Source organism: Lepisma saccharinum, chromosome 3 (assembly GCF_977018435.1).
Source record: "Lepisma saccharinum chromosome 3, izLepSacc3.1, whole genome shotgun sequence".
Taxonomy (NCBI): Eukaryota; Metazoa; Arthropoda; class Insecta; order Zygentoma; family Lepismatidae; genus Lepisma; species Lepisma saccharinum.
The window spans coordinates 104,487,013-104,510,825 of NC_139231.1; the positions used below are offsets into that span (position 1 = coordinate 104,487,013).

At 37.6% G+C, this 23,813-nt stretch overlaps 1 protein-coding gene across 13 annotated transcripts in view; it reads right to left on the reverse strand.

The window, feature by feature from the left end:
- Window positions 1-12,914: 12,914 nt before the first annotated feature.
- Window positions 12,915-23,813, reverse strand: part of Liprin-alpha (PTPRF interacting protein alpha) — a 575,925-nt gene continuing 565,026 nt past the window's right edge. For all 13 annotated transcript variants that reach the window (XM_083119089.1, XM_083119079.1, XM_083119080.1 and 10 more), the window contains 4 exons: window positions 22,729-22,992; window positions 20,738-20,894; window positions 18,570-18,686; window positions 12,915-15,388 (listed from right to left, as the gene is read on the reverse strand). In XM_083119089.1, the coding sequence (XP_082975215.1) occupies window positions 15,302-15,388; window positions 18,570-18,686; window positions 20,738-20,894; window positions 22,729-22,992 (625 nt within the window). In that variant the 3' untranslated portion in view covers window positions 12,915-15,301. The remainder of the gene's footprint in view (window positions 15,389-18,569; window positions 18,687-20,737; window positions 20,895-22,728; window positions 22,993-23,813) is intronic.

Below are 23,813 nucleotides of genomic sequence, written 5' to 3' on the forward strand. Positions count from 1 at the left end.
CAATTTCTCCGGAAAAGATCTCGTTCCAAATATTTTCACACGCAACTGTTCTATTATATCCATTGTGTTTAACTTCAGTAAACACAGCACTAGCACGAATACTAAACCACTAACACGTAAACAAATAATACATTTTCGAATCGCCAATAGGAGAACCAAGCACAACACAAAGCCACCTACAACACGCATTCAATTCGCCGCGCCAATCTCCTCTTGTGTTCCTTCCTGCTTGACTCAGAATGAAATTCCTTATGGATGCTGAAAAATTCCCTTTTCCAGCTCTAAATTTCCTTCGATGCGCGATGTTCTCCAAGTTGGATTCATTGCATTTGTTCTTTACGTATTTTACATTAATACATCTTTCATCTTTATGATTGATTGTTGTTTTAAACGTATTTTACATTAATACATCTTTCATCTTTATGATTGATTGTTGTTTTAAGTCCTCTTTATGCACAGTAAGACTAATCGGGACTGGACCTACTGTTTAAAGTGGGATCCACCACTGTGCCATGTGCCTCCACCGGGTATCGAACCTGGGACTCCTTGATTACAAGGCAACAATGCTACCATTGCGCCATCGGGAGGCCCTTTTCATCTTTATGATCACTATTAATCAGAGCAACGTAAATTAACTAATATATATGTATCTATATAATTTATTTCTGATAGCTTTCCCCTTTCAAAAATTATTCATTTCCGTGAAAGAAGTACTCTCACTGGTTTTGAAGGCTACAAAGAGAAAGTAATCACGCATTTTAAAATACAAAAATGGAAAAAAGTAAGCATATAAATAGTTTAATTACTTCATTAATCAATTTATTAAATTGTTATTTGACGTCGCCTTTCTTCCACTTTTGGCTAATCGCGACGAGTGATGATATGAAATAGATGAAGGGACATTTACAAAGAATGCCCAGGCCGGATTCGAACCCTGGAGCTCTGGCGTCGTATGGAATAAAGCTAACCACTCCGCCACGGAGGTCGGTGTAATTTCTTGAATTTCAAGTTTAAATTTTAATTTATTTAATTACCTGCATCTTCAATATTTAAGCTTTTTCCCTTTGACAAATTCTGTTCAAATAGCAGAGATCAGGAAGACAGAAGCAAATGTAAAATGAGAATTAACATAGAATTGGTTCGCAAATGTCGTTCAGATTTCCCGGTTTTTCGCGCACTTTGAGATGTATTTTCCCTACTTCCCTTTTCAGTAGTAAGTAATTTGTGAACCCAGAATTCCTGTTCCTAAGAAATGTCCAGGTCGTAAACAACACAGCTCCTACGATACAAAGGCCATCGGGGGAGAATGGCAGAAGAGGGCGCCAGCTGAGGGAACGGCAAAGGATCTGGGGTGGAGAGTGCAACTGGCTACTCTCTCCAGAAGGAGGTTACCCTGGCCACGGAATCATCATGCTATGTATGCAATTACGTATGTAACACATACTGTGAAGTTGTAGCGGTTACTTTAACAAAAATGTTTTAAGATTAGACAATTAGATTATAGATGGCGAGGAAATAACTTCCGGTTTGGGCAATTTTCCAATGTAAACAAGTGGAATGTAGCCTATCTTCTAATATATAAAATGGATGTATGTGTGTGTGTGTGTGTGTATGTTTGTTTCGGCATAACTGCCATCACAGATCCACGCATTCCAAGAGATGTCATACAACATAATCACTATGGCGACTAACATTTCTGTCTAGTTTTCAAGGAATTTTTTTGAATGAGGTGTGAAAGTTAATAACTATGCACAGGCCCATACCCAGGATATTTTTGAGGGGGGGGGGACAAATCCACTGGGGAGAATATCTTAATTTTCGCTTGCGCGTGCACACACACACCCACACATATAATGTTAATGTTGCATATAAAAGTCAGTTGTCCCACACCGTGTGGTCTAAAGCTTGATGCCCACTGAGACGCAACAATACATGGAAGTGTCCAGCAACAGAAGTTCTGTTGTCTGCTTCCATTGAAATCAAATGGTGCAACACCCACTACAGGGAAACGCGTGGAACTTCCGGATAGAAGTCTGCAGGCTTACTGCGCACTGAGAAGCTGGAAGCCAAACTGTTCTGTTCTCGCGCTTCCGGCATCTCGGTGGGCGACAAGCTTTAGGCGTCATGCTTTGGGCTCCGGCTACAGGATGCGCACAGGTTCAAGTCTCCTGGAGGAAGCATAACTCTTCTCTTGAGGTTTCGGCCTGTGTATGGGACTGGTGGTGATCTACCTTCGTGGGGAAATTGGGGAGGTATGAATGAGTAGTGTAACCCGGTCATGAAAACCTACAACTGGGTTCCTCATGCTGACCACATGCCACCCCCTAACTGGTTGGATGATCTTCCATCATGGGTGAGCGAGTGAGTAGAATCAGGTGGGAGTGAGGCTGGCAATGGGTCCCGGCCCTTAATGAGTTGCTGCACTCCCAGGTTTATAAAACTCAATTATTAAATATGTAAAAGAATTCATTTGTTACTTTTATACTTTCCATATTTATAAAGTAACAAACTAATTCCTTTACAAACTGGTCAAAATGTCAAATTGCAAAATGGTTTTATTATGTTTTAAGTTTTTGTTTAATTTTTGCTTTTCATTCATATATGTAAATTATATTTCATTCTTATATTTGCCTTGTATTCTTGTTTTACTTTTATTGTGCAAATATTGTTATTGCTATAGATCTGTCCATGGTCTCTTGAGAGAAACAGGGTAGAGAAAACATGCAATAGTCACAAACACACACAGAGACAGACATTATCCTTCTTTCTTTGTATGTTTTTAAATATTTATATTAGTGAAAGAAAAATTTATTTCAAACCATTTTGAATATAGCGTATTTGAATTCAAAACTAATTGCTTATCTTTGTTCTTATAACAAATACAACACAGCGCAGTATCATGTCTGCTAACCACTCTCCTTTGGATGTCAATGTGAAACAAAGAGGTGATCCTAAAAGCTGTTGGAATTTAATGTTTGTTTACTTTATGCACACACAAGCTAATCTGGACTAGACCTACAGTTTAAAGTAGGATCCAAACCACTATGTGCCTACACAGGATATCGAATCCTTAACTCCTTGATTACAAGGTGATGATGTTACCATACACCATAGTGGAGGTAATTGCTGTTGCAGTATTAGATGTGACCACAAACATTATGGTCGTGTTGTAGCTAGAGCTCAATGTACAATCATAGAGTAGCAATGTTATAGATCAAGATGACAAAAAATTCAACTCATCGACAGACCCCCTCCCACTAACCAGGCAAACAATCAGCAGTACACTCGCTTATGGACAAAGGTTGTCACACGGCATACAGGTTGGTGTTATTGTTTACATTCAGTTCTAAGAAGTATTTGAATAGTACTGTATTCCGTAAATGAATGATATTTTCAAATTTCCTTTAATTTTCATTTACCAGTAATAGAATGAAGAACATGTCTGAATATGAGTTAACCAAAAAATAAATAAATAACCAGGATATTTTTGCATCACTACTGCAGTTCGAAAAAAGTCAGGACAGGGATTCACCTTTAGATGACCGAGCATATTTTCCCGGTAAGCGCACGAACGACCAAGGCGTTTTCAGCGGGAGTTTACATTTCTGCATGCTTTTATATAAAATTTTGTATCTCTGGAACTAAGAACGCTGGAGTTACAAATTATACCTCGTTTTGTTCAGTGCACATGTGGCTATAAGCCTATGACTGAAAACCAAATTTTCCATTATCTGGTAGAAGAAAAACTTCTTTTTTTTTTTACGAAATTTGAAAATCGGCCCCCACGACGTAAATGTGCAAAATGGAGTCCAATAGTGTGACATCACAGCAGACAACGTGCTGGGACTGAGTCTTCACGACGAGAGAACGTGTTTTCTTCGTATCCAATTCAATACTATTTTCATTCGGAATGGGTAGCTTTAATTATTGTGACAGCGGTTAAGAAACAAAATTGTGATGTGCATCGTACATCAATGTAAAGATGAGATTTCGGAGAATACGTCTATATATAACATATACCTTACAGATGAGAATGTAAAGAATAAATGGAGTACGGAATAGAGGAAAGCAAATGATCCAAAAGAAATCTCAGCCAATGGGCGTCATCGGTTCAATCGCCGCAGGCTGCTGGTCTCCTACGGTTTCCCACAATCCATAGCAGCAGAGTGGCCGACTTCAGATTGGGTGAACTTTGGGTTGGTTTCGGCTATGCTCGGAAGTGGAATGTTTTGAAAATGCATGATTTTCTTACTTCAGTTATTCTTTACCTTATCCTCTGTAAGGTAAGTGTGATATATAGTCGTATTCTCCGAAATTTCATCTTTACACTGATGTACGATATGCATCATAATTTTGTTTCGTAACTGCTGTCACAATAATTAAAGCTACCCCTTCCGAAGGAAAATAGCATTGAATTGGATACGAAGAAAACACGTTCTCTCGTTGTGAAGACTCAGTCTCAGCACGTCGTCTGCTGTGACATCACAACTAATGGACTCCATTGTACATTGTACCAGCACATTGCCTGATATCAGGGGCGTGCTGTGACCTTTCGTGATAGGCAAGCGATGGGTTAATTTTTCGTTTTGGTTAATTATAACAATTTCAAATATAATATAAGCCTACACACATCCCTATCTACAATAATGTGCATAATGGTGAAGTATCGGGCTTGAGTGTGTGAAGTGCATACATACCGTAAAATCAAATCTTCGCTGCAGGTTTATAAAGAAGAAAAAAGCCTCTCGATATAAACTTGTAAATTTCAACCATGAAGAAAATAGTGATTTACTTGATATTTGAGGGCAACTGTAAATTAAATTACGTTCTTTTTTAACCCTAAAAATAATAAACATCCTATTAGCATAAAGTTTCGATCTTAAATAAACGGACGGGATTCGGTTTCTTACTTGGCTAGAATTATGAATCATGACTTGTCTTCAGTTGGATGCACGCGCAGATGTGATTTTGGGAACGTTCATGTCTTTGCACTGCATTATAAAAATTGCTCAAGTCACTGTAGCTTGTTCCTAAATTTGTATTGAACAAAACACATGGCCAACAAAATAATTTATTAAAATCATTGCTACCACATAATATTGTTGTACTGAGATGTTTTAAACTGCCTAATGAAAACTTTCCCATCTTTCTTAGTTGGTTTGGTTGGGCACAGTTCAGGACACGGTCGCTCGACTCACAATCACAAGCTCCAACTTTACACCATATGTTCTCGAACTGAATGGTTTTGAAAGAAGGTCCCTAATAAAGGCCTTACCTGCAGCACTGCAAATTGATGACTCTTCTGGTATGTCAACCCTGGCGGAAATTTTCAATGTACTTTTACACCAGGTACAAAAACACGACACAAAGAACAGAAAAGAACAGCACAATATCACAGTAAAAAACAACACGCAACAGCAGCACCCACGCTTCTAAATTAACCTTCCTTCTCACCCTAACCTGCAGTGTTACATACCCTCCATATTTCCGAGTAACCGACCACATGACGAATATGTTCAAGTACCGGCTGTGATTTCATTTCTTATAAATAGCATACGACTTGTGATCACTGGCTAACTTCATATTGTAATTTGTTAATTACTATAGAGTATCAAACATGAAAATCGTACCGCGTTAGGTAGTGCCACAGAAAATTCTGGAAGTTAGCAACACTTGTGGCCGTGTGGACGAATTCTTTCCAACACCCTTGCCAAAGACAGATGCAGTCTTGGTGTTGCTTGCCCTCGGCCTTTTTTCTTCGTAAACGGGGATGGACAGTGTCCATGCAAGAACTGCATAAGTCACTCGAAAAGCGGGGAGAAAGGCGAGCAGTCCACTTCTTCTAAACGCAGCCAATCGTGCCGCATCGCCCAACGTCGTCAAGGGTGTAGCCGGTTTATGTTTCAAGCCAAAAGAACAGAAAATAAGAGGACATGAAAATTCTGCAATGTAAATATCTTATAGTAAATACATTCCATTCTAATGTGTATAGAGGCATTGAAAAACACGAACTTTAAATATCAAAAGTGTTTTAAAAAAACAACGCAAGCGGTGCTTGCTCCGCCTTTCCTTACCGCACGCTTCTGCCTGATATGTTTTGCACTATTGTACAAAAAATCACGCACATATTTGAGATACTTTCCGGGATTTTTTTTTTCCCAATGTGAAGCACCCAAGTTCTATTGAGTGGGAAATTTGAATTTCGGCGCACATATATTAATTTTTTTTTACTCTGAAACTAAGAACACTGGAGTTACAAATTATACCTCGTTTTGTTCAGTACAGATGTATATAAGTCTATGACATAAAAACCAAATTTTCCGTTATCGGGTAGAAGAAAAACTTTTTATTTACAAAATGTAAACATGCAAAATTGTACCAGCACATTGCCTGATGTATACATTATCGAACAAAAAATCACGCACATATTCGAGATACTTTCCGGGAAAAAAATATTTTCCAATGTGAAGCACCAGAGTTTTTCTGAGTAGGAAATTTGAAATTCGGTGCACATACATTAATTTTTTTTTTACTCTGAAACTAAGAACACTGGAGTTACAAATTATACTTCACTTTGTTCAGTACAGATCTAGCTATAAGAAACACTTTTTTTTTTTTTACGAAATTTGAAAATAGGCGGGACGTAAATGTGCAAAATTGTACCAGCACATATTCGAGATACTTTCAGAGAAAAAAAAATTCCAATGCGAAGTAAAAAAAAATATATAAGCTACAAAAATATTAATTTTCATCTTACCTTGACCCCACCTGGCTGCCATGTAGGGTCACTTCCAGTCCTCTCCTCCTACCGGGAATGGAACTTTCGCAAGCAGAGTGCGCAGAGGTTTACATTGCATTCGGGGCAACGTAATGTTGTACTTTTTCTTAAGTTTCCCTCTGCGCACAACCTGCACCTCTGCCTCCCAGAAGATTCCACAGTCATGTGGGCCCCGCCCGTCTGGGGGATTCTGGAAGAACCTGGGGTCACTTGGGAGGGCCCAGCAGGGATTCCCCTCCTCCAAGGGAAGGTATATAAGGGACAATCTGAAGTCCCAGTGTGTCACGTACATTATATACACATTCAGAACAGTCTTGTCAAGTAGGTGCATAAAAAGTTTATTGGTCCATTTTCGAGTCCGTGTGTGTGTGGAGTATGCACACGTCATCTGGTCGGATTTGTCAACGTACCCCATGTACTTGTTATAGTTGACAACAATGGCAGGCTTGATTGCATTGCCATTGTTATCTATGAAATTTCCATCTACTGGTGGTGGATGCATATTTGTCAGCGTGTATACTTCTCGTTTGTCCTTCCAACAGGTCACTGTCAAACTTCCTTGCACAAAAGCATGAATGTCTCCTTTTGAGAGACGAAAGTGCTTTGGTGTGAAGAAGGGGGGGGGGCAAACCACGTCGACTTGTATTCACAGTACCTCAGCACTGGATTCCAAGTTTTGCAAGTTCGTCGTATAACGCAGGAGATGTGAAATAGTTGTCACTGTCATCCGAAGCTGTCCCAGCATCGTCAGTCGAGTCGTCGTCACTCCACGCGGTGAGGGTTGTCGTCACAGTTTGATTCTGAATCCGTATCTAAGGCACGCAACTCTACATCAATATCACTTGGTGACCAACCGGGTCTTTTTGCCATCTTACACACCTTTACTTGTGTTGGAGAGTAAAGAAAGCTTCAACTGGCAAAACTCACCCCTCTCCTCCTGTGACCTGGACATGCAAAAGCATTTTGTTGTCTAAGGGTTAAAAAGAATGGACTGTCCCGACTAAATCAGGACGTCTGGTAGTCTTGCATTAATTGTTATAAAACTAAAATGACCAAATATTGCAGACTGCAGCCTTCTGGACCTGTCCTCTCTCCACATACAACCCATTAATTTATGCAAGGACAAAATCGAAATTCTTATGAAATCTAAAAAATTGTCAATGTTTTTTCTAGGTTTTCTATGTTCACATTACATTTCATGGTTCAAGGGGGGCATGGTCCCCTTGCCCCCTGCCCTTGGGTATGGGCCTGACTATGCATTTCAGTCCACTTACTGTATGAAATATCAAACAAATTATAAAACAGTTGTGCTCGACATTCACTTTCTGGTGGACCGAGTAAAAATGTCTTACCAAGAACATAATAAATTTGGAACAAAAGTGGTTTATTTTATAATGATAATCATAAGCATGATAAATGCTTTATCGTTGGCCTGACCCCTCCTACAAAATTTTCTGGCAACATATCTCTCCGATGTTAAAACTAAGCAAAACAGTAAATCTTTCATGAGCCCAGTGGGTGAGAAAACAAAAAAGGCTCATCTGCTTCTCCCTCTGCATAAAAGTTGCTTACTCCCGCACTACCCACAAGTGCTTGCAATGTTAACAGATGGGAAGAAAATGAATGACATGATTTCTCATTGCTATATGTTGGAAAATAATACACAATCCAAAGTTCGGTGCACTAGAATTTGAGGGGATAAAGGCAGAGATGGTATATGTAGACGATATTTGGCAGAGTCTCGTCTAGTATTTTTCTGTCCTTTAACACAGAAAATATAAATTAGTAAATTACACGTAATTAGAGAAGTAAAACTTACTACCTACCTATTGATTTAGTATCATGCAACTGACTTCAATCTAGATGCAGATCTTCAGACCTGAATTTGCTTTTGATATACATTTTTGACAAACTATTTCTATTGAAAATTAAATACGAGGGTCACTATTTATATTTTGAGTCTTGGCAACACTGATTGAAGTTAGGCACGATTTGACGTTTGCACGGAATCGTCTGGCATTATTGACCATAACGTACTTCAAATGTTTTGTCAATAGCTTCATTTGTGTTGTTTATGTTGCCTTGGAGATTGCGCGACAACAATAAAATGGAATTAACTCGTGAACATTTTCGTGCGATGATTTTTTTACGATTTTCGACGTTGATTATCAAGACAAGAGTGCATCGATCATCTTACTTCCACATTTGGCGATGAAGAACAATCCTTTGCCACTGTGAAACGCTGGTATAACGAATTTAATCGTGGCCGCCATTCGCTCACCGACGAGATTCGCGAAGGTCGTCCAAAATCAGTTGTTGTTCAAGAAAACATTGATGCTGTGCAAAACCTAATACTGCAAGATCGTCATGTGACATACTGTGAGATTGAGGCAACCATAGGCATTAGTTCCACCAGCATATATAAAATATTACATGATCATTTAGCTGTGAGAAAGGTATGTTCTCGTTGGATCCCACACAATTTGACAAAAAACTCAAAAAGACGCTCGTGTCAATTGGTGCAAACAAATGCTCAATAAATACAATCGTGGTGCTTCAAAAGACGTATATAAGATTGTAACAGGTGACGAATCATGGATATATGCATATGAGCCGGAACGTAAACAGCAGTCGACTGTATGGGTGTTTCAAGATGAACCCAATCCAACAAAAGTTGTTCGTGCTCGAAGCACATCGAAACAAATGGTCGCCTGTTTTTTCGGGAAAACTGGTCATGTGGCAACTGTGCCTTTAGAGGAACGTAGAACGGTCAACTCTGAATGGTACACAACAATTTGTTTGCCAGAGGTATTCGGTCAAATATGGAAAACAAACAAACGCCGTCGGATCATTCTTCATCAAGACAATGCCAGCTGTCACACATCTCGTCTAACAACCGACTTGATGAACAGTCAAAAAATCGAATTGATGGGTCATCCGCTGTACAGTCCTGATTTGGCACCCAATGACTTCTTCTTGTTCCCGAATGTCAAGAATAAATTGCGTGGACAACGATTTTCATTGGCGGAAGACGCCGTTGATGCGTTCAAAAACCATATTATGGAGGTGTCGAAAGAAGATTGGAAAACTGCTTTGAAAAATGGTTCGAACGAATGCAAAAGTGTATTGACCATAAAGGAGAATACTTCGAAAAACAATAAAGCAGTTTTCAATGCCAAATTCCTGTTTTTTCATTGTTAGGCTCAAAATATAAATAGTGACCCTCGTATATGAACAGTTTCACTCTTTGGTGTTGAAGGAAATCCAAACTCATCATTGCAAAAATTTCCAGAATTTCTTAGGAATAGTGTTAAAGGCCCGCTCTTCTCAAAAACCTAAAAACATTGGCTAAATCACTGTCATCATCTCCCAACATGTCAAATCATTGGTTAAGTCCTTGCAGCAAATGGCCATGGGTGAGATGGCTGTGTCCAATTCGAAGTCGAGTTAAAATGGCCTCTACCGACAGTAGGGATGGCACATGGAATGCCATACTCCAATACTGGGCTTGATAGGGCAAAGCTTGTTTCCCCTTACTTTGTCCAACTCTTCCTGCCACGTACCAAAGAGCAAACCCATTCTGCAGGACTCTGGCTAGAAGAAGGTGTACGAGAACATTGCCAGCTGCATCGGCAGCTTCATTCCCTTTATGCCCACGTGACTAGGGATCCAACAGAAGGTTTAAGAAATATTTAACATGAGGAAAAGGAAACCCTTCCTTCAGATATACATACATATGTATTTTTTTCGAAGGGCACACAAAAGAATAAACAATTTAACAACATACTGTATTAGAAATTAGAAACCAATCAAGTTCGAAATACAATAGATCAAACAAATATACTGAATAATGGGAGCTCTGAAAGCTATGACATATTTAATTTTCTTTTCTTTCTCTCCTTTTTATTTTTTGATGTGTCTGTGTGTGCATATGTATGTTTATATATATTCACACTGACACTGATATTCCTACCAATTCCTACAAATTGAAATTACTTGGAAATTGTAATAATTACAAGTTGTTCAAAATGTTAATTAATATTAGTATGTAAGCATTGCACTCGGATTATATGCATCAGTTTACCAAGTTTTACATTAAAATGATCAAGAATTATATCAGAATATTAAAAAATGTGTCATGTAATCACAAACTACAGTCTATTATGAACTTGAGGTAAAAAAATAAAGTGCTCCCTGTGCTTTGCACCATGCCATGAAGGTGTATAGGTTGTGTGGAGTTAGGGCGCCACACTTCCTTGATCACGGCTGAAGGTGGGGGTGATGTGATCTGCACCATGCCCCTGGCAACCTTTACCCCCTGGAGTTTCCTTCTAAGTATCCACTTTATACAACAATGGGTGGGCGCTGGAGCTACTTGAACAGGTGGAAAAAATCCCGGTTCTCCCTTGCCGGGGATCGAACCCAGGTCTCTCGCATGGTAGTTCGATGCGCTAACGACTGAGCTACCACACTTTCATAATTGCCAGGATACTTAAAGACTCCATGCACAGCATTTTTTTCAGACCCTGGGAAAGACTAAAGTACTGAAAAAGTATCAATATTGGTAACCAATATTCCAACTGATATTTTCCAATAACAATACATCGGCATAGTTATCAGCTCAGCCATAATACACAACATGTACATCCTGTGTGAGTTCCCATTTTTTACTGGATTTATCTGTTCTATTGTCATTTCAGTTTTGATTGTTATGTACTTTAATCTTTTGTTTGCTCTTGAAAAAACCCACATGTGTATGTATTACAAAAATGAGTAAATATAATAGTTCTAACCACAATAAATATATTTTCATATTGGTGTTTATGACAGGATGATTCATAAGTGATGGTCCAAACTGAAAGGGTGAAAAGTATGCACTAGCAGAAGCAGAAAAAGTGTGTAAAATTGAGTCCACAAATGTACTGTTTGCAAGATAATTGGGAATGTATGAATGTGTTTTTTTGCACTTCATGATCATTGTGCACTGTTCCCCTTGGACACTTATCCACTAGATGATGTAATCATACCACTAGTACTAGTAGAGAACCAATATCCAAAACAAAACATGTGTAAACATATGATTTCCAGTGTACAAGATTGTACAAAGCAAGATGCTACAGTGTCACAAAAGATCTTCAAAATGCTGTCCTTGCATCCATTTCCATAAATGCACTCTTCTTGGCATTGAGTTGTGAATTCATTCAAACACACCTGGTTCATTTCGTGGTGACAGGTAAGCTCAATCCCGTTCTGCAATTCTGCATCTGTCTCATCGGGAGAGCTGTACATTATGTTTTTCATATGACCCCTGACACAACAGCCCTGAGGATTTAAGTCAGGTGATCTGGGAGAACAAGGTACAGACCCACATTGACCGATCCATTGTTGACCATATTTTTGAGTTAGAGGCCGTCACACAGTTACAGCAAGATGTGCCAGTGTACCATCATGTATAAACCACTTGAGTGGTGGATCCTAACAGTACATTCATACATTTCCGATTATCTTCAAAACGGTTCATTTGTGGACCCATATTTAAAGATACTTTTGCTTCTACTAGTGCATACTTTTTACCTCACAGTTTGGGCCATCATTTATGAATCACCCTGTATAATATACAAGATTAAAGCTTAGCTCATACCATGTGCCAACGTTGTAATATTAAAAGAGGTACTCACCTCATACATCATAAGGCTGTAATTCTGTATTTTGCCAACTTAACATGGCTTCTTCAGGAATAAATTCTATAAACAGGAGCACTTACATGTTATAGACTGCAGCATTAAAAGTATTTAGCACTTTCATCTTATGTAGTACTACCACCATTTAAGCCCTCCTATGGGTATTTATTTTTGTACTTTTAATGCTGAAGTCTACAACATGTAAGGTCCCGTCTTAAAACATGGAAAAATAGAGGATAATAACCTTATGACGTGCTAAGGCAAACACCTTTCATAATATTAATATACATATAGGAAACTTGGCTAGAATACTTGAAGCAATCAAGTAGTCTCCCTGCTACTCGTCCATCTTACCACACTTATTACCAGTGCAAATCTAGCATCTAGTGCAGCATGGAAAAACAAACTCTGTTGTGAAGGGAGTGTAAAGTGCAGAATTCTTGAAATATGTACAGTTTATTGCTATTTCTATACAATCTGTACACATTCCTCACAAATGGAAGCAAAAGAAGAAGATACAAGATGATGAAACAGGCAGTACTTTGTCTTTGTGAACACTACTGACAGTTTGACACCTATAAAGTCTTCTTTAAAGATTCATCCTGTTAATGGTTCATATTGCAGATTGTACATTGGGTGACAATATACACAATGGTTGCACACAGTGTTTCATTTTTTTTTCCTTAATGACAAAATGGATAATTATAAATTTATTAACATTTTTGTTTTATTCTTAGATACAGTTCTGGTATGGTACTTACAATACTGATAAGTAGGAGTTATGCTTTTTTAATGGCTTGTTAACAGCCGGTTAATCTGGTAACTACCTGCAGAGGAAATGTTTCCACCATTCTCACAATTTTCTAGTTATGTAAAATTAGGAAAAACAAAAAGAATACTGTACCAATTTATGGAAAAACATACTTTTGTCCCTTGTTATTGTGTGTATGTATGTGTCAACTGAAAAATTATGTTGTAAATAACATTTTCCTTTTTTTTTTTTTTAGAAATAACATCTATACTTCTGCTATATGGCCTAACATTATATATTATGCACTGTAGGTCCGTGTGACAATAAGACTGACACTGTACATTCAATTTACAATAGAAGCTCCAGTAGCCTTCAGTGTGGAGTGTTTCTGCCAACTTGGAACACACTGTGGTGAACACGTACCAAGAATATATAAATTTCTAGCAAACTTAACTGTCTTTTTTGCCCTTAACGTTTTAGTCTGATGAAACTGGATTTGCATTAAGAGTAATTTTTTTGTTCACTCAATTAAAAAGATTTGTTTGTACATAGTCACTCATCTGACTGAAAGTTGATTAAGGTATCTCAACAAAAGTATTGATGTTTTAAAATGCATGTTATGTAAAACAGTACGTAATTTGAACATTTTGTTTGGTCTGTGAATGCTACCTGTGGGCTCTTGTTTATTTCTGTTATGTAAAAATTACAAATTTGGATTCCTATTTCTAACGGGAACAGAAGTCAAACAAACACTGTTTTTTTGATAAAATGTAAGTAATATGTCTCTTTCTCACAACTAATTACCAATACTGCATAGAATCATCATATTATAAGAACCAGAAATTCTTCCTTCCTTCCTGGATCTAATTTGGCTGCCTTGTGATTTGGTGCCTCTGTTGTTTGTACTTAAGCCCAGCATTGAACAGTTTCACACAACAAAACTTCCTAATTTCAGAACGAAACTTTAAATATAAAAGTAATTTAGTTTCTTTTTTTTTTTTAAAAAAAAGGTACACTATTTCAATACAGACATACGGGTATCACAAAAACTACAATTAGCAGGCACTGCATCTACATATAACAAACTTTAACAAGTCGTCACTTTGGTTGTCCCCAGCTGCTCTGAGTAAAATAAATTCAGTTGCCTGTGTGTAATAATACTTCCACTTGTCGCAATGCCTTTTGCCATGCAAAAAGCAAATTGTCCACTAAAAAATAAAATATAGGAGCAAGTTACAGGAGAGATTATGACGACTCTTGCCTTTCAGACTTAGAAAAAAAACTGAACACAATACTATTTCACTCAATTGCCGCTACTGGATGAAATGGTAAGGAATGTATTAGAAGAGGGATACATACCAGCTGTAATTTTAAGACAAAGAAGTGAAGTAGTTGGTCCTACCCCTTGTCCCCCCTCCCTTAATTAAAAACAAACACTACAATAAACCCACCCTGTATATTCCTTGGCAAGACTTTGAGAGAAATTGCTACAATAACTTAGTTCCAGGAATAGTGTTCATCACTATTACAAGATAGTCACAAATGACTTACCTTTTTTTTTGGCTCCGAGCCACAGAGAAAGGATAAAACAAAGACGCTTTTCCCTTTTCTTTAAAAAATAATAATAATAACAAACAATTTCTTCCTTATAAAAAACAGAACTTTGTGAACTGTCAGACTTTCATTCAGAGAGCACCTAGGAAAGGGAAGGAGTCTGAAAGGTAAAGATTTTATGCAGAATTGACTTCGTTTAACATGGCACTGACATTGACCCATTAAAGCTCTGAATTCAAACAATATACAAAACTGCGGGAGGCCTGCAGCACCATTGGTCAGCTCCCCCCACTCATTGGTCTATCTGCCTTTCTTAAATCAGTTACTAGGCAACACAGATCATCCACTAAATCTGGCACAGCATCGCAGCTGGAACTGAAGGAACGTGTGTGAACGTGGTGGTCCTCTCCACAACTGGAAAAAGCCTTCCTGAGCCTGTGGGCACAGATTTGTTCGCCAGAGTTGGCACGTATACAGTACACTGCTTAAGTCCCCCCCTGTTTACAACGCGGCATGTGGGTGCCTAGTAGTATAATATCAGGACTTGGGGAGCTCAGCTTCTACTCGTCTTTCTGTTGCTACTACTAAGAGATTGTTGAACTCATGCTCTAAGATCTGCCTCATCTGAAATTACAAATTAATACAACTTAATTAATTAATACTATTTGAAAACAAATGCAAAACATGAAAAGTGAAATTTATAACATCAATTTTACCTTTTCCAGGGAACCAAAGTGAAAAAACTTAAAATGTGAAAAAATGTAAAATCCACTCGCATACAATTGAGAACTAGAGCGGCAGTGGAAACAAAAATGATGATGCATTTAGAAAATGGTTTAAATTTAAATCACAAAATGCATGAAAAAAGTACGTGGAAAAGAAGGGAGAGACAAGAACAGTAGTAAAGGAGGAAAGAAGAAAGTGGATGGAAGAATGGGTCAAAGTGCTAGAAGAAGATGTAGATGGAAACAAGAAAGTATAGTATGGATTAGTGAGAGAAAGAGGAGACAGCTGTAAGCTAAGGGGTGAATGGGGGAAACATTGTAGAAGAGGATGAAGAAATAAGGAGAATGTGAAGAAATCATTTCGAGAAACTGCTGAACGTGAAAAAAGGAAATGAACATGAAGAAGTAAAGGAAAAATAAAACAGGAAGGAAAAATGAATCTAACATGGAAAGAAGTGGAGGAAACACTGAGGAGAATGAAGAGAGGTAAAGCACCTGGAGTAGATGAAGTGCCAGTGGAAATGATACTACGAGCAGCAGGAGTGATTGGTGTGCAGTGGCTGTACAGAGTGTTCAAAACAGTGTGGCAAGAGAGAGAAGTGCCAAGAGATTGGACAAAGGGACTAATGGTTCCCATATTCAAGAAGGGGGACAGAAAGGAATGTAAAAACTACAGAGGTGTAAAATTAATGTGCCACTCAGCAAAGGTGTATGAGAAAATATTAGAGAAAAGAATAAGGGAAGTAACAGAGCTGAACATGAGAATGGAACAGTATGGATTTAGAAGAGGCAGATCAAAATTAGATCTGATATTCACCATAAGGCAATTATTGATTATGTCATTCCTAGATATAGAAAAGGTATATGATAGCATGGTCAGAATAAAGATGTGGAAGGCTCTATGAGATAGTGTGTAGAGTGCAGAGCACATGCAAGGCCAAACAGAGCTGTGTGAAGACACCAGTGGGAAGAGTGGTTCAATATAAGTAATGGACTAAAACACTGCTCTTCATAACTACAATGGATGCAATTAACAAAGAGTTGAGGAAGAAGATAGGAGAGGAAGAGATGAAAGCCTTGTTGTTCGCTGATGACTTAGTAATATGGGGAAACAGGGAAGAAGTAGTACAGAGACAGCTTAATAGTTGGAATGAGGAAATCAGAAGAGCAGGAATGAAATTCAGTGCAGAAAAGAGCGAGGTGCTAATAACAACAAGAAACAGAGCCAGAAATGAACCAAGAATAAAGATGGACACGGAAGAGTTGAGAGTAGCGGAGAGCTTCAAATATCTAGGAAGCATAATTGAGAGAAGTGGAAGAATAGATGAGGAGGTAAACAGAAGAGACAAATGGGTGAAGGACTATATCATAGCATTCGAAGATTAATATGGAACAGGGATGTACCTATGAAATGCAAGAAGGTAATATATAACACATACTATGTGTGAATAATTAAGTATGGAGCAGAGACTCAACAATGACAGAGAGAGACAAAAGAAAGATGCAGGCAGTGGAGATGAAATTTTTAAGGAGTATATCGGGGAAGACAAGAAGGGATAGAATATGGAATGAGGAGATCCGACAGACAGTGGGTGTGGTGAAGCTTCAGGACAGGATAGATGAGGCACAGATGAGATGGTTAGGACACATTAAGAGGATGGATGCAGAAAGACTACCGGTAAGAGCTTATAATGCACAAGGAGTGGGAATAAGGCCAAGGGGGAGACCAAGATATCCGTGGAAAGAGCAGATAGCGGAGAGTGTTACGAGAAGAGGACAAGATTGGAACACCGTGGAAAGAGAGGAGTGGTGGAAGACCAGGATTAAAATGGAGATGCTTGATTTCCATGCCGACCCAGCCAGAGGCAGGAAACCTCGAAGGATGATGATGATACAATTGAGGTTCCACTGTATTTGAAAATAATTTGGTTCTATTTTCTTAAAAAATTAATATGTAATTTAGTACATATCCATTTTCTTTCTGAACCTACCTACTTATATGGTTTATATAAATTTTGAAGTTAAAAAAAAATAAATTTATTAGAATAAAATCAGGGCTCAAAGTGAAGGAGAATGTGGGGTAGCAAAATTTTCACTAAGCATCCAACCCAAGTAATGCCAAGGCTCAACCAAACATCCTCCCAGGTTATACTTTCCACTTCAGACCCTGAATAAAATCAGTTATAAGCCTTATGCAAGAATGTGTCTCGTAGGTAGGGAATGCATTGCTGTTAAGTTTCAGTAAATATACCATTGCAGTAGTATGTGAAACAACAATATGAACCACTCAGCAGTGAATTTTGTCACTGTTCATCCTTCAAGGATGCCTTGAATGTATTATGAATGTTATTGAAGGTAAAAATACCTGAAATAACAGTAATACTTTAACTCCATTTCCATTAAAATAATTAAATAAAGAAAACTTGGGTAACATGTGATGCACTGTTGACACAAAAATTTACAGTATCTTTGTTAGGAAACCTAATGGTAAGAAACCTGTAGGAAATTGATAAGGATAGTCACTAGTAGACTGATCTTGCCCAGGCTAGGGACAAATGAAATACTTATGTGGCTGCAGGAATAATGTTTAGGTTGAGGAACGAAAGAGGGTTAGTTGATTGGTTAGTGAGGCACTTTATGGGAGAGATCTTTTTGAAAACTAATCTGTATCAGCCAATATCAAGTTTATCTGCTAAAATTGATAGCAATGTTATAAATAGTCTAATTGAGAGAACAATTCTGTCATTTTGTTATTGGTTTATGATGTCAAGGTAAATTTCTGAAGTAAACACATTGCAATCATCAGTCTCCATAAAAAAAAAGTAAAAGTAAAGTGCTCCACTGTGCTTTGCACCACGCCATGAAGGTATATAGGGTATGCATGCATCAATTGGGTTAGACAAGGAATGCTTACCATTTATATCACATCAGTAGAATATCAGATATAATTTTTTTTTACTAGTACTTATTGGTAGCAGTTAAATTTTTGTATGCGTGCATACAAGAAAAACTATTAAATTTTGTATCATGCAATCCCTATAAATAAAATACAATCAAAGCAAAGAATGCGTTTATCTTACCTGAGTGTTTTGGGTAGGAATTTGTAATGCTAATGCCATGTTGTTGTGGTCAAAGCTCTCGTCAAGAGCTACCAAAGCACCATGAACTCCAGATTCCAAGAGATTATTAGCATACTCCTGAAAGAGAGGACAAACTCACACATTACAATGAATGACTAACAACAGCAAATGTATATCTACATTAAAATTTTTATCAGGTCGTTGCACGTGAAATGTTGGATTTCGGGATGATCTAGGTTGGAAATTCTCAAATGACACCAGGTGATGCCAACGTTTGGGAAAGTGATGGGTACATATCCCTGAACACGTGCAAGGAAACTGTTGAGTGCTAGCATGCTATATGATTGTATACACAAAACATGGATGTAAGTCAAATATGCCTACTTTTTCTTTAAGAGTTTAGACACCACCACAACACAGCAGAGGCAGCCAGGAACATCAACAGAGCATTTTGACCTGGCACATTAAATCAACAAACTATATATCGATGGTTCAAAAAATTCAGATCCGGTGATAAGACCCTTGAAAGTGAACCATGTGGACATGCATTAGCAGCTGTTGACAATGACAAACTGTGAGCACCAGTGGAGTCTGACCCTCGCCAAACTGTAAGGGTCATGGCAGTGAGATTAGGTGTACAATATTCCACAGTTTCCCAGCACTTGCAAGAACTTGGACAAGTGGGTTACCCATAAGCTCTCTCAACAACACATGACACATTGCCTGGAAGTGTGCCTTTCTCTGCTCTTCCAGAATGTTCCATTTCTGCAGAGTAGTGACATGTGAAAAATGGATATTATATGATAATACTCATCACCCTGCACAACGGCTAGATGCTGATGAGGTCCCAAAACACATGCTAAAACCAACCCTTCATCCAAGGAAGATAATGGTGACTGCTAGTATTATTCACTATTCCTTCTTGAAAACTGGATAATAAAAAGTACTTCACCCAGCTGGATGAAATGCATAAAAAATTATGACTCAAGCAGCCTAGATCGGTCAACAGAAATGAAGTTCTAGTGCTTCACAACAACACAAAGCACCCATGTGGCAGGAACAACAGTGCAAAAACTGCACAGCTTGCACTATGAGACTTCCACATGCACCATTCTCACCAGATCGACTACACTTTTGTAAGCATTTGGATCATCATTTGGTGGGGAAAAGGTGCACCAATGAGGCAGCTACCAAAAATGCCTTTGGGGATTTTCTTCAGTCAACAACATCGCACTTCTATGAAAGTGGCATTAATGCACTAGTATCTCATTGGGAGAAGTGTATAGCATCAAATGGTGCCTATTTTGATTAATAAAAGTTCCTACCCATCGAGTTACTATTGTTTGAAATTTCACTATCAAATCTGACATTTCATGTGCAACAACCTGATAATTTATTTTACGTAATCTACATAGTGAATCTATGGACTACACAATATTACAAGTATATTTACTTTTCCCAACTTTTCCAATACAAACTGGAGAAACTTGTAACATCTCAGCAAACACCATGTTGCAGCAATGCTAGGTTGGCAGATTGGATTATTTTCATCAGTGAACAGTGAAGAAAGATTTCCCTTGCATATCTGAATATATAATGAAGCAAGGACACATCTTACACCATGGTTGGTTCATATACAACTATCCTACATTTGTCCTGTTTGTACACAGAAACGTGAAGATTTTTCTTTTAGAAAATGCTTGATTTCCTAAGAACTTTAGATGTTCAAGATATTTCTTTCATATTTTCAACATTGTTCTTGTTTCTGTGTAGCAGAACAGCAAACATAAGGTAACACTCATGTCCACGCTGACCTCAAACTCAGAACCTTCACCGGACTACTGAGGTGGCAATATTCTTAATAAATGTCTACAGAGCTGCTGCAAAAGTTATAATCAAACACAGTAGTTAGAAATAATAAAGTTCACATTCCTAATCTTTAAGGAAGTGCTTCAAACATACTACCTGGAGTTCTTAAAGTTGAAACATCACAGCTGATATAACTGAAGGGATGTGCGACATTTTTTAAAACTATCAGGTGATATATTTTTTTTATATATAAGTGTGCATCTCAGCAAGAAATGGAAGATCAGGTATTAGGTCATTTTCACATTTACATAATTCTTTGCATTTTCACATACAGAATGAACAAAAATATCCTTCCTTACCTTTAAACCTAATGAGGTAATCCATTTAATTACTCTTTCATTAGACCATACTAAAACATCCTTAATTTCATTCTCTGAAGCTTTCCTCCTTTCTTCTAATTGCTTCCTATCGTAATTTAACCTCTTTAAACATGATATGCCATACTGCAGACTTGTTCTGGAAAGAACCATAGAATAATATATAATAATTTGTGTTTTAATTTACATGAATGGAAAAGTTTTGTCAACAACGCGACTTGGTAATTTTGATAGCAAAGAAATCAAAACATAATGCTGGCATGATGATACAAGAAAATATTTAGTTTAAGGTTACATGCAAATATGCTCTTTAACTAAAGTTATCTACAAACCAAGAGGACCCAGTGTGTGCACAGTGGTTTAGATGTCTATCTGAGCATAAATACAAAAAAACTAAAGTTAATATTAATGAAATTGCATTCTGTGTTTAAGAGTTTTGCCACATTTTGACACTTTTACCCCACAACACGATCTGCACTTATTTATTTATTTAAAATAAGCAAGTATACAGTTAGCCTCTATTCACATGCAAAGAGGGTGCATGCATGTGTTTCTATACAACTAAACTCTCTTGTCTCGTAATTGTAGCCACATTCACTTACCATAACAAATCTACGGGGCAAAAAAATTTACAAATGAACATTTGGCATTATTTTTTTTCACCCCTGCACATACTATCAATTATAACTCAGTGCATTGCACATTACATCATCACAAATATATTGTATACACTGACTGTTTTAAGCAAAGCAAAGAAAGAAAAGTTTTTACATATATGACAATGATATTAATTTAAAGGATGCCAAAACTTTCACGGGTGACATGATGTTTACTTTTGCTTGTCTGGCACCCTCTTTGTTTCAGCACCTGGTGTGACCCCTTCTGGAACAGTGGTTCTCAACCAGAGAAAGGCCCAGTAAATTCGGTTTTTAATAAATTTCTTTATAATAATAAATTTTCTTTATTCAGCGAGCGAGGTTCAGCCAAGGTACTCATCAATAGCTTTCTAATTTTTTAAACTTTAAACATTAATTAATATGTACTCTTAGAATTTAATATTAATAAATTAATTTTGGCATAATTATAGAGAATATTAGTTCGATTATGTTAAATATAAAATTTGGTTTAAATTAGTTGACAACAACTGTATCTAATTCAATCTTTTAGTTTCCTTTTGCCAATACCATTAAATTAAATTAAATTAAAAGTAGGGGTCCCAGGTTCGATACCCGGTGGAGGCACATAGTGGTTCAGATCCCACTTTAAATTGTAGGTCCAGTCTTGATTAGCCTTAATGTGCATAAAGTGGACTTAAAACACCAACTCAAATCAAATCAAAATACCATTAAATTAATTTGGTAATTTGATTTTCATTGACACGTTCCATTTCGGACAATGAAAAATTAAAATTTATCAGAATATTTCCACTTCAATATATTTGTTAATGAAAATTACTACACAAACTAAATTGATTGTGGTGCTCGTCGTTTAACATCCAAATTTGGATGCGGGAAGCAAGGTGCCCTTTGGATAGATCGCCACTGTTACAAAAGCATTTTCTGTTATCGCAGTGGAAACCCGAATGAGAGGCCATCTTTCCAGGCTGGGCTGCAAGTCACAAACTTCAGGACAAACTATCGCAGCCAGTTATGCCAGGGCCTGATACTGGCAGTTGAGAAACTCTGCTCTAGAATCTTTAGTTCCACAGTACAATATGATAATCACCACACTCTGGAAGAAGGCAGCATATCAACACATACATATGTGCCACTGCTGTGTGTTCTAATGTACTGCAGTGGTCACTTCCGTAAATTGTTCTCAGTGATACATGATTTATTCTTCAGAAGAACACATACTAGTAGTCTGAAGAAGAGCATTCACAACTGAAACTTACAAATGACTGATATTATATTATAAAAGTAGTTAAAAAAGCCAATTCAAGGTTCAAGATACCTGCAGAGTTACTAACTTACCTATGGAAACTATCTACCATTTTCAATTGACCCCGAAGATCTTTCTTCGTTAGATGATCCAACATCCTAGCATCAACTAGACATTCCATGAAAGTTGTGCGATATTGTGGAAGTCCTAGAGAAGGTAGCCATGAATTACCAATCCACTCGTGATTCATGTCTCCAAATGCTAAAGTGGTCCGCGACGTCTTAGGAGCAGACGGACTGGTGAGGGATACCATTTCTTGGATTGCTAACCGAAGTTTTAACCGATGCAATGGATTGCTGCAAGATTTGATTTAAAATTTTAGTAACAGTCTTCATATTGAAAAATCCTGATCAATAGATGTTTCATAAGCAAACACTATTACACTTCACAACTGTAACTAATTAGCACAACTAAAAAGTTGAAATGTGCCCTTAGAGTTTACAAAGATTACTATACATTTCAAAAAGGACTTTACAAATTACAAAGGGTATGCAGTGAACCCTTGATTTTATTTTTTCCTGCATTAAACATTCAAAACTTTATGGACCAAATGGCACAAAATGTTACAAAATTTTCCCCGATTTTAGACTTTTGTGCATTTTAAGTTTTCACCTTGGTTCCCAGAAAAATGGAAAAATTGGGGTTCGACTTCAGAGCATGTACACAATGCCACAATGTGGCAGAATGTGACAAAATACTTCAACTTTGATGTGCATCTGATGTATGAAGTGTTGGCACCTCAAAACGGCAATTAAGAGCACCACTTGTCCACTAGAACATTCCTAGAAGTTGCGATCAAGATGGCTATTTACACAGGTGCAGTATGTATGTTTTTGTTTTTGTTTCAAGAGATGACTACACGTTTTGGGGTGGTGAGAAGGTATGTGCCTTTTTGGAACATCTTTGTCACCTTCAGTGACGAAAGAGAAGGTGTATGTACACCTTCTTTTTCATTGGGAATACCATTACAGGCATTGCTTTTCTGGATATGCCGTGGAATTACCACAGCAGTTGCTGACTTGCAAATCTTGGTAATCACGTAGTTGTCTAAATTCATGGAATGAACCCAGTTGAAATCTCTTCTTACACAATTTCATAAAAATTCTGTGCATCTTTG